The sequence below is a fragment of the Bos grunniens genome, chromosome 29 (genome assembly GCF_055505025.1).
Source record: "Bos grunniens cultivar Pamir isolate PY7600 chromosome 29, Bosgru_T2T1.0, whole genome shotgun sequence".
NCBI classification, from domain to species: domain Eukaryota; kingdom Metazoa; phylum Chordata; class Mammalia; order Artiodactyla; family Bovidae; genus Bos; species Bos grunniens.
This window is the reverse complement of record NC_141193.1, coordinates 24,969,696-24,982,158: the sequence shown is the minus strand read 5'-3', so window position 1 is coordinate 24,982,158 and position 12,463 is coordinate 24,969,696. Positions and strand designations below refer to the sequence as shown.

At 39.5% G+C, this 12,463-nt stretch overlaps 1 protein-coding gene and 1 pseudogene across 14 annotated transcripts in view; one reads left to right on the top strand and one right to left on the bottom strand.

The window, feature by feature from the left end:
- Nucleotides 1-9,607: 9,607 nt before the first annotated feature.
- Nucleotides 9,608-12,463, bottom strand: part of LOC147342409 (L-lactate dehydrogenase C chain) — a 34,458-nt gene continuing 31,602 nt past the window's right edge. For all 13 annotated transcript variants that reach the window (XM_086385145.1, XM_086385153.1, XM_086385143.1 and 10 more), the window contains one exon: nt 9,608-9,881. In XM_086385145.1, coding sequence (XP_086241271.1) covers nt 9,717-9,881 — 165 coding nt within the window. In that variant the 3' untranslated portion in view covers nt 9,608-9,716. The remainder of the gene's footprint in view (nt 9,882-12,463) is intronic.
- Nucleotides 9,880-10,939, top strand: LOC147342410 (WW domain-binding protein 2 pseudogene; annotated as a pseudogene). Its single transcript, XR_015157986.1, has one exon. The product of XR_015157986.1 is annotated as a WW domain-binding protein 2 pseudogene (transcript).

Below are 12,463 nucleotides of genomic sequence, written 5' to 3'. Positions count from 1 at the left end.
ACGTTTTAAACGCTTTTTTATCAGGGTTTTTTTCTTCTTGAGTTTAAAAAGTAATTATTAGCCAAAGGTTAGTGGAGATGTAGTAATGGAAGACAAAAGAGAATTTTCAACAATAAAAAAGTATTAATAAGGATGAGTACTATGTAACAAAATATGAAACAATCCAACAGTATATAATAATAATGAACCAAGACACAACTCATGAAATGCCCTCAAAATATATTGGAAAAAAAACTAGGAAATGCTAAATGGATTTGATTAACTACTTTTATCAGAGGTTGACAGATCATTAAAAATTAGTAATTTAGTAAAACTAAATAGTAAAGTCAGTAAGTGTGAATGGATACAGAAAGATGATACAATTAAGTCCATACCCCTCCCCCAAATACATAAAGAACATTTATAAAGACTGTCTGTTACCTGGGTCACAGTGTACGCCTTAACAGATTTTAGAAGGTGAATGTTAACCCACATTTCTGTGATCTCAATTCAGCTAAGTTAGAATCAACCACAATATAACACATTTTAAAATGCTTCAAGGCTAAAAGCATACTCTTAAATGACTCACTGAATCAAAGAGAAAACTAGGAGTTACAAAATGTTTATAACTGATAGTAAAAGTACCACAAAACAAAATGTGGTACTGTTAAAATTTATATTCTTAAATGCATTTTTTAAACAAGAAAGATTGAGTATTAATCATAAAGTAAAAGGAAGTTTTTATAAATGAGCTGAAAGTGGTAAGATTAAAAATACCAGTATCAATAAAATAGCTAATTCTTAGGGAGAGGAGGACTAATAAATTAGAAAAATAACTAGCAATACTAGGGCACAACATCCCCAACAAATAGGAAACAGAAGAGGTCAGGACAGATACAGTAGAGGTTTAAAAACTCATAAAACACGTGCCAGTATATTTTAAACCTTGGACAAAAGGGACAACTCAAAAAATAACCTCAAATGACTTAAGAATGGAAAATCTGAACAAATTACATTGATGAAGTTTTATCACAAATCTAGCCCTTCACCCTTCGAATTGTTTTATCAAAATTTCAAGAACAGTTCATTCTTATCTCAGGCAACCTATTTGATTAGATAATAGGAAAAAACTTTTAGTGGGGACATAGTAAAACCTTGACACCAAAACTGAGCAAAGAGCACATGAAAAATAGTAAATATTATTTACACAGATACACACATACTAAATAAAATATTACAAATGGGGTTTTTGAAAAATAGTTCATGACCAAGAAAGTTTTACCCAGAAATGCAAAGATGGTTCAATATCAGAAAGTCTATTAATATATCACACCATATGAGATTTAAAGAAAAAGATCATTGGAGTTGTAGAAAAACCTGGTGAAATTCCAAATGAATTGAGTTTAATAAAAGTAAATTTCAACAATCTAGGGAGAAAAGGAAACAACCTGAAAAGGTATCAAAAATCCAAAATAAGCATCACAAATAATGAATAAAAATTAGAAGGATTTCCATTGCAACCAAGAACAAGACAAAGATACCCACTATCACTGTTTATATTTAACATTTTACTGGAGTTCCTACAGCCAGTGCAGTAGTACAGGAAAAAGATAAAGGTCTTATATAGAAAAAAGGCCTTATTGGAGGTGGTAGATGTGTCTAGCAGAAAATGTATACACATACCTCTTTTATTTAAAACACAGCTGCATAAAACTATAAAATTTATTTTTGGGCCTACAAGATACAGAAGGTATTTGACTACAGCAATCCAAAGCAGGAAGGGAAAGACACTAGTAGAGCACGGAAGTGACACCAGACAGTAACTCATATCTAGACAAAGAAATGAATACCAAAAAATGAAAAAGTTAATATAAAAAAAACTACATTTTTTCTATTAGCTTCTACAAAAGACTTAAGATTATATAAAGCAATTGTAACACTTTATTACATTTTTAATACATATAGACATATAAAACAACACAAAAGTGGTGAGATACTGAAGCTATAATGGAGCAAAGTTTCTGTATTTTATTAGAATTAAGTGTGCAAAATTATGAAGTATGTCCTGGAACTTTACGCTGATATTGTAACCGCAAGAGAAAACCCTAAAGAAAAAAAGATCCTCAAAAAACAGAATTTAAAATGTATTAAATATATTGTCACTCTGCTTATTTAACTTTGCATATATGCAGAGTACATCATGTGAAATGCTGGGCTGGATGAATCACAAGCTGGAATCAAGATTGTGAGAAGTATCAACAACCTCAGATACGCAAATGATACCACTCTTAATAGAAAGCAAAGAGGAACTAAAAAGCTTTTTTATGAAGGTGAAAGAGGAGAGTGAAAAAGCTGGCTTAAAACTCAGCATTCAAAAAATTAAGAGATCATGGCAACCAGTCCCATCACTTCATGGCAAATAGAAGGGGAAAAGTAGAAACAGTAACAGATTTTATTTTCTTGGGCTCCCAAATCACTGTGGATGGTGACTGCAGCCATGAAATTAAAAGACACTTGCTCCTTGCAAAGAAAGCTATGACAAGCCTAGACAGCATATTAAAAAGCAGAGACATTACTTTGCCAACAAAGGTCCGTCTAGTCAAAGCTATGGTTTTTCCAATACTCATGTATGGATGTAAGAGTCTGAGCACTGAAGAACTGACGCTTTTGAACTGTGCTGTTGGAGAAGACTCTTGAGAGTTCCTTGGACTGCAAGGAGATCAAACCAGTCAATCCTCAAATAAATCAGTCCTGAATATTCATTGGAAGGACTGATGCTGAAGCTAAAACTCCAAAACTTTGGCCACCTGATGAGAAGAGACAACTCACTGGAAAAGATCCTGATGCTAGGAAAGAGAGGGCAAGAGGAGAAGGGGGCAACAGAGGATGAGATGGTTGGATGGCATCACCAACTCAATGGACAAGAGTTAGAGCAAACTTTGGGAGATAGGGAAGAGCAGGGGAGCCTGATGCACTGCAGTCGAGTCTCAGAGAGTCAGACACAACTTAGCATCTAAACAACAACAAATAATTAAAATGACACTTTAGAAACTATCCCCTTAAGGCAAAAAAAGAGTAAAGGACAAATCAAGAAACAGAAGACACAAGACATAGAAAAATAGCAAAATGGCAGGCACAAATCCAAACATTAAAATAACATTAAATGTGAATAAACAAGCCATTCAAAATGCAGAGATTTTCACACTGAATAAAATGAGATCTATACTGCTTTCTAGAAGAGGCACCTTTTTTTGAGTACTATTTTCCAAAGCCTTTGAAAAGCACTAAACCCATCTTCGCTTGTTTGCATCCAATTATGAGTCTATATATGTCAAATTGGTGGAGGACCTCTGAGTTGAACACCAAAGCAAAGTAATTTGATGAAAACAAGAAACTAGGGTAATGGATAGCCTCTGTAAAATTAATAGAGAAGAAAAAAGTCTGTAAAGAGCTTCCTTGAAGTTGTGATAGTTAAGAACTGTGGCAAAGAATCTCAGGCCAAGGATGTCATCAAGGAGTATTTCAAATTTAAGAAATGACAAATAAAAAACTTAATCCTGTACCTCAGAAAAATTGTAAGAGAAATTTAGAAATACCGAAACAAATGAAAACAAAAACACAACATACCAAAATGTATGGGGTGCAACTTATACAGTGCTTAAAGGGAAAAACTCAGCGCCCGTTGGGACTTCGCTGGTGGTCCAGTGGCTAAGACTGTGCTCCAGTGCAAGGGGCCCAGGTTTGATCCCTGGCTGGAGATCTAGATCCCATGAGCTACAGCTAAGAGTCCGCTTGCCGTAACAAAGATCGAAGAGTCTGCATGCCACAACTAAGACCTGGTGCAGCCAAATAAGTTAATTTTAGAAATGCCTGCAAATGCCTAACAGAAAACAGGAAAGATCTTAAATCAATAACTATCTTAAGAAACAAGAAAAAGAAGAGCAGCCTAAATGCAAAGAAAACAAGAAATAGTAAAGGCTAGAATGGAAGTAAAAAATAGAAAGTCAGTAGAGAAAATTAATGACATCTTCCTAGAGAAGAGGAAATCATTCATTTTCACTCATCTGGTGCTTAGCATTTACCTGGCATACAGAAGCTCAGTAAGTTTTCTGAATAAGTAGATTAAAATATAGGGCCCTTTCCAACTTTAGAATTTTATAGCTCTTTAATCAGGCAATGTTACTTGCAAAAAGGAATCACTACTATATATTTCTAGCATGCTACATTGTTGTAATAAAGGTGGGAAATTATATATATGTATTTGCAAAAGAAACTCTAGAAGATATACAGGAAATAGACAAATGGTTTCCTAAAGCGGAATTTAGGGGATGGAAACAGAATGAAAGTATGACATATGCATATCTTTTTATATTACTTTTATTTTTTAACCTTGTGAATGTATTACCTTTTGAAAAATAATGTTGTAGATAAGTACATATTATCTTTAGTATATATCATTAAAATTTGCACTGAAAAAAAACCTAATGATTTGAGCTAGTACTTAGAAATAAATGATCAAGTATCCATAATTAAAGTACATGTCCAGCTTATACTGTTGGATCTTTTTCCTGTATTCTAATTAGTGGAACTTCAAAGTCAAGCACTTTAGACTATAACTTACTAGCCTAGAAGTCAAAACTGTATCACAAGGAAAAGGTTGTTGCTTAATGAGATGCCAGTGCTTTCTAGATGCTCTGAATTAGTACAGAGACTTAGTAGCATGGAGCAGAATTGACAAAACTACCTTCAAAACATAGTTTTTAAAATGCTCTGTAGAAATGAGCACACACAGCACTCAGATTATAATATCATACTCTTAAGAAAAGGAATCAGGCTCCCTGAAAAAAAGGCTGATTTATGATCGAGGCAGGAAATATATGAGATGAAGAAGCTGAGACATCTTACATGCCAGAAACTAAGGAAGTGCTCAAAACAAAAATTCTATATTGATTGGAGGTATGTCAAAAGGACACAGTTGTCAACTGACAGGTTGCACACTTTTTTTCTGCTACCTATTTCTCCACTTGTTCTAGTGAGCTGAGTTTCCTAGTCAAGCAAAGGGGTACCTCATACTGTTACTACATGAGTGAAAGTCAAATACCAACCTGCTTTCACATAGAGATGTTTCTAACACAGAGGATACCATCATAAGAACTATAAAAAGCAGCCCCCCTCTGGATGGAACAATTAGAAAACAGCACCTGTTGCTCTGGGGTAAGCCAACAGGGCTGGATAGGCCCCCCACTCACCTCTTGAACTAGATGCAACCTGCACAACCACATGCAGTGGACTTGCCTGCACCTGAGGAAAGTTGGCTTAACCCAATGGCACAGAATGAATGAATGAATGAATGAATGAAAATCGCTGAGTCGTGTCCAACTCTGCGACCCCATGGATGGTAGCCTGGCAGGCTCCTCTGTCCATGGAATTCTCCAGGCCAGATTACTGGGGTGGGTAGCCTTTCCCTTCTCAAGGGGATCTTCCCAACCCAGGGATCGAACCCACCAGGTGTCCTGCATTGCAGGCGGATTCTTTACTGTCTGACCCGCCAGGGCTCAGAGCACATAACTTATCTGGAGAAGGGGGAGAGGAGGCAGACTTTTAATAACTGCTTTTATCACCAGGTTAAGTCACGTAGTTAAAAGGAGTTAGAAATTTCTGAAAGGATATTACTGTTTTTTGTTTTTCATTCTTACATAAATAAGTATCTGGTACTTCACTAGAACACTACTGTTCTATAGGCCCTGGCCAAAAAAATACAATCCCTGGTTGTCTCCAGCCCACTGGGAAAGAAGCCACGCGCAGAACATGAGGCCTCTAAAAGAGGACACAAGTCAGGGTGAGTCAGGGCCTTTGGTAATCTCAGAGCCACCAGCCAGATTCCAAAGAGGGAGCTCAAGTGGTTTTTCTGGGACACTCTACTTGAATTATTGTTCAATTAGTCAACACAATAGATCTTCAAAAGAGAACAATTAATTAACATGATAAGGAGGTGACTTCATTCTTTGGACTGTATGTCATAATTGTGTTCTGACAGCCTTAACAAAAACAGCCTCCATCATTTGCAGGTATGAAGATAATTCTCCACCAGGCTGTTTATTTTTGCTGGAAGACAGTAAGAGATTGACAGGCTATAAATGACACTTTTTTGTTTTTCATTTATTATGTTTACAGGCTTCACTGCTTGAGTCAAGATTAGGCTTGTTAAATGGTTAAAGGAAAGTTTATTAAAGCAGCTTTCTAAAATATGTATATATTTTATTTTAGAATAATAAAGTACATGAAGAGAAGTTTTCTGGTTTGTTCATAATCTGTCAAAAATTGAGTTATTTTGCTGACGTGGTAACTCACTTGAGGACCTCGCCACTTCTGAAAATGCCATATACCTACCCACCTGCTTCTTCAATGTGTCCAAGCACCTGACAGACTTGATCAGAGCTGAAGCAGCAAGCGACTGACCGCTCTTGAGCAACAGCTGCTTTCCTGGGGCTATAGCTGACTGTGCTAGGAAGCAGCCATGGAGCAAGGCAGCACAGGCAGATGAAAAAACTTTCTCTTTAAAGGCAACGTACTCAAATGGCTCTCTGGCATAGCTAATTTCTATTATCACGTATTAGCTTATATATGATCCCCTAAGCTTAATTTTTTTTCTTAAGAGGCTGATTGCACTGACTTGTTGAGAACGGTGTACAACTTACTTTTAGTAAGATGCTGACTGCACAGGCCGTGGCAACCAATCCACTTCCTATAGTGAAGCTCTTCCTCTTCTGAAGTTCATACTTGATGGTGGCCATCCTGAGGAAAAACTGCAAAGCCTCTTCCGATTTGGAATTGGTCTGTAGTGAGAGGGGGCATATACAGAACTCCTGGGCGCCAGTGGGGAAGGAGGTGCTGCAGACACTTAGGGAATGATCCAGAAGACAAACCAAGTGGAGGAGGAGGAAAAAGGTGCAGTAGAGAGGAGTTAAGAGGGAATGAAGGAAGGAAAAGGGGCTGCTCCACCAAAAATGAGACTTACCACTGGGAAAGCTCTTCCTCCCATTTGCCCTCCCCAGCTCTTAGCTCCAGGCTGGAGCCCAGCATCCATGGGGAGTTGACAGGCCCCAGGCCAGAAGGTCCAGGCGCGCAGTACCTCGGCCCACCTTCAGATGGATGCAGAGCCAGCCTCCCCTGACCGGCAGGCATACCACCAGCCCGCAGGGAACACGGAGTCAACGCCAGGAAACAGAAATTCACTCCCACAGCCCCCCATTCTCCCACAGGTGCACGTGACTCCCGCAGCCCAACTCCGGCTGCCCACGCAAGAGGAAGAGGAAGATGGAGAAAGCTGGCAGAAGCTCAGAGGACAGCCGCTGGCTATTGAGGCTGTGCGAGGCAGTGGCCAGCCCGCGCACAGCTCGCGGTGCCAAGGACCCCTGGAGCGGGCGCTGGCCACTCAGCGCTGAGGCGGCGCGCCCGCTGCCTGCCACCTGTGCGGCCTGCAGGCTGAGGCTTCTGGCCGGCGGGCTTCAGAGGCTCACTGGGCTCCAAGCGCACGGGGTGAAGCAGGCACGCTGAACCAAAAGGCCTCGGCCATCACACACAGCATTCCTTGCCCAGAATCCAGCTACAGGGGAGCCCAAGTCAATTTATTTTTAACAAACCTTGTCTAAATGTATAGGATAAGTAAGGGCTTTTGATTCTTGATTCAGAAAGTTCCTCTGGAGAATGGAATGGCTACTCACTCCAGTATTCTTGCCTGGAGAATCCCATGGACAGAAGAGCCTGGCGGGCTACAGTTCTTGGGGTCAAGAAGAGTCACGACTGAGAGACCAACACTGTCACTTTCACTTTTTCACTGGGAATTTTTCACCAGGGCTGTGGGAGAAAGGAATCTCAGGGCTACTTTTTACCACCCACAAATATGAGCTGAAGTGAAGTAGAAAAAAATTTTAAACCCTCTGTATGCAAGAGATTTTTTAAGTGAGATGCAAAACTAAGACTTTGATCAGGGCAGTGCTAATTGATAACCATAGACACAACTGATAACCATTTCTACAACTCATTATTTATGAAGTCTGTTAAATGTAGAATATAATAAAATCCCCCCTCATTCCTTACTTCTCCCACCACATTCTACTTGACTGTTTTCTAACGCACTTGTGAATCATAAAACATAATACACATCTGACAAATTCTTTTATAAAATGCAGGGCAGTGTTTCTCAACCTTTTTATTTTCATTGTCTTTTCCTCAAAAGCTTTTTCAGACATTATCCCTAATAGTTCAGCTCCCTCACCCGTCCCCACATCGTCAAATTAAGTATTATAGAATGAGATTTTTGTCTGGTAGGCCTGAACTTTGGCAAGTCAAACCTTTGTAATATCAAAGACTTTTCACCAACCTCCTACCCAAGAACTAATTTTCACCCCTTGGGACAACAATGGTCCAGTTGAGAACACACAATGTAGAGCAATTTTATTCCCTAGAATATTCCCTGTAGAAAGTATATTTTGCAGCTTTTTTTTTTTTTTAAATCTCTGCAAGGTTTTCCTAAAATGAAGTTTTAATTTGGTATACAAGAGGAACTTTAAAAAATAAAAAGACAAACCCACATTAGACTCCCCTCCTCCCCATCCTAATGAAACTCTCACTCACGACCATATTTTGTACATTCAAGGGAAGAGGTGAAAAAAAAGGAAAGAGAACAAAATAATGGGAAACCAACCACATTCTGTAGTAGATGACTGAAAGCTATTAAATAGCAAGAATAACAAGAGAGTGAACCGTAATTCTCTAACCAAATGGGTTTGCCTCCACTAGAGCCATGTAAGTCCTCAGGGCCTGTATATATGCCTTCTAATTTTCCCACTGATCCTGTCCTAATTTATAAATTACCTTGGTCCTGATTTTTCAGTTTTTGTTTCATTGTCTATTTCCTATAGCTGCTTTAAATTCTTTGTGGAATCAAGGAAATATATATTTTCGTATGAAGCACATGTACTCCTAACATTGGACACCAAGAGGGAGCTACCAGTTGACTGTTTCAAGCATCCATCTATAACCAGTTAGATGAGGTACCCTAAATCTCCCTGTGAGATACTTGAAGGCAGAAATCATGTCATACTGACCTCATAACCATAATACAGCAAGCAGAGTAGTAGTTTGCTAAATTAATAACCTGGTCTAAACTCCCTGTGTGGTATTTTAACAGTGGGACCAAATCAACTATTTGAGTTTATATTAATTGCTATAATACTTGCAGGGTGAAGATACCTCATTTAATTTTTTTTAGGCCATAAAGTTTTATTTCTATTTTCCTTCTGATATACATTGATATTAATTGTAATGATTATATGTAAATGCATGAAGTTACTGAAGCAATATAAAGTGAATATGCTGATGTCTTAATGGAATAAAGCACAAGATGAAATTTCAATACTAGAAATCCCATTGTTTTATGAGAAGAATCATAAGCTCTGTATAAATGGACTATTATACATATTCTAATAAACCTGAAGCCAACTTTTACATTTATGACACATTTGTACAGGTTGAGCCCATTAGAATAGAGCTATAAGAGATTCCTAAAGGGGAGAAATTCTTTACCATTTCCTTTTTCTAGTCTTGAGAGACTGGAGTTATGTCATAGGTCCAATATTCTTTTTATTTTTTACAGATCAGGTGAGAATACTTTCAAAATATAAATATACAGCCTACTATCTTCTGTTCTCTAAAACACAGAACATTAAAAAGTTTTAAAATTTCAGGTCTTTTTGGACATTCCAAAGTGTGCTTGCACTCTTCTTTAAAAGGGCCTCCTCCTCAGAATTCAAGTTAACTTTCACAACATCTGAGACACCATTTCGTCCCAAGACACAAGGGATACTGAGAAAGATTTCTTCTTTTATTCCATATGAGCCCTAAAAGGCAAAATTAGGTTATTATTCAGTAATGTGATATGGAAAAGCTGCTACGCAAGAGAGCTTCAGAATTAGAATATACAGAGAGAATATGGAACTCAAGAAGAGTCACTGAGGGCAGTGGAGAGCATACCACCAAAAGCATCCTAATGTCTTAAGACCATGTAAGAACTTGTGTTTAATGACACAAAGAACATTCCAGAGGACTTCAAAGGAACAAAGAAAGGCATTGTCTACTTTACCCCTAACCTTTGTCATATTTCTGTCTAAGGGAAAGGATGTCATGCAGTCTGATGAAGGACTATGCAGCCTGTGAGATCTAGCAGCCTGTGTTTGTTTTTTGGTGTAAAATAAGAGAACAGTGAAGGCGGAAGTAGCTAGAAAAGCTCTGCTCTGCATAATCTCTATACCAGGGGATGCCATTAAGTTTGGACAACAGGTGCTAACAGGTGGCTTCTCAAGTTTCCAGAGGTAGAGCCTAAGGGTACAAGGTCCTCTCACATGCCCAGCAGGGTTTATGTAATCTCCCTGCCAGTCACTAATGGAATGCACCCCTGCCCTCTTGGCTGGCACCTGACTTCTATCCAGGTCCTTCAATGATGGACAGGGCCATGGAATAGGTGCAGCCATGGCCACCACCCTATCCTGGGGCCATGGAACCTTCCATCAGCAACCCTGATGTTCCCTCCAACCCTGGAGCTGAAGCCAAGGCCATAGAGGCAGCTGCCAGAGCCTATTACAACCTGGGTAACTCACACAATGCCTACATGACCACACACCAGCCTCCACCTCCTCCCTGGAAGATAAGAAGACTCAGTAGATCTCACACCTCTGCCTCCCACTACCCATTGCATTTTCCTACCTCACCCCTTGGGGTTGAACATAGGGTTGGAGGCGGCAATGGGAAGGTCTTGCTCTTCCTCCAAATCTGACTGTTAAGTTACCAGGAACTAGCACAGAGCAAGGGAAGAGGCTCCTTGACTCTGGAGTGGTGCCTCCCAGCTTCCCCTGATAGCTCAGAGTCTACTGGCACTACTCAACCAAGCCTCCCTCTCACCATCTCTGGGGCTCTCCTCAGGAGCTCAGTGTTCCTGTTTTATTCTAGTGGCCCACAGAAGGACTCCCTATCCATCTCCTCCACTGCAGTCCAACTCCCTCATTTTGGTAGCCACGTGATACTCACCCTCATGATTTCCTCAGACTAGTTACATGTCTTCTCCTGGCAGGGTTCCCCACCAGGCTCTACTCACATTCACTTCACTCTGGTCTATGCCTAGCCACAGAAGGCCACTGGCCCACCAGACTGCCAGCGCACATTCCCTTCCCAGTCACATTCCAGCTCCAGTTACACTTACCTCCTCCCACTTCCCTTTCCTGTCCGTGGTCCTTCTGGTGCTACCTCTGTGTAGCACAATGCCTTTTGGAGCTTGAACATGAGCTGCAGGGGTTGGTTGGGTGGCATCAGGAAAAAGGCTAGTGTGGCTGGAGCAGAAGCCATTCTCCTTCCCTGCTAGTGATTCAGGAATTTGTTCCCTCTACTTTCACTGTCTCTCTTCCTATAGAAGGGGCTTCTTAGAACTGGAAATGCATGTCCATCCCACTTGGGGGCTGCTGGATGGACTGGAAATAAGGGCCCTACCCTGACCTATCCCTGTGTGCTGACCATGACCTGCTGCCAGCCCCTCAGTCTACCCTCTTTCCCTTTAAGCATCATGCCTGGCTGGCAATATGACCCCTGGATGCACTGAAATTTGCTTCCTTTTCTCCTAGACTGGCCATGAAGTGAGGAAATGGTTATTTAAAGAGAATTCTCTATTTATTGACCAAAAAAAGTCAAGTTAATATAATAAATAAACTCTATTGCCAACTTTATTTGCTGAAAATGTGAATAAAAATGAACTGGGAAAAAAGAATAACAGCATACAAGTGATTCTGCTCTTAATGTCAAATGTTTAAGTATTTCCTATAAAATATAACTCATCTATTGATTTGTTCAGTAGTGACTAAGAAATTCCCAAATTACTCAATCTTTTTTGAGGAGCCTTCATTTGATACCTAACTCTTCTTCAGGAGCCCTCTAGAGGTAATTGCTTATTCTCCCAGAGCCCCTTGTATCCTCAAAAGAGGAACAGTGTGTGGAATCACTCCCGTCTCTTCCAAATTATTAATCCCTTGCCCTCTTAAAAAAATTCCCCCTATTTTTTGAGGCTCATCTTATTTAGCTCTTCTCTTTCTAATCACCATCTCCAAACCTATTGAGTATTTCATGTTATTCATAAAAGACTCTAACACCTAATAATCTTCCCTCTCAGTTTCTGCTCTTATCCTTGGTGATGTCATTGTCCATGTGGATAAATCAACCAATTCCCTTTCTTTCCAGTTCCTTGTCTTCTTTCTTTAGTTCATGAGACCTTCTCTTCCCACCCCAAGTATCCCACTCTGAACTTTGTTATGAGATTCTTCCAACTTAAGATTCATTTCTTGGGTCCATTCTGTAACCCTTTTGCCATACTCTAAGACCCTTTGCCTATTTTAATTTTTAGCTTTTATAAATATTTCTTAAATCTTTATTAATCATTTTC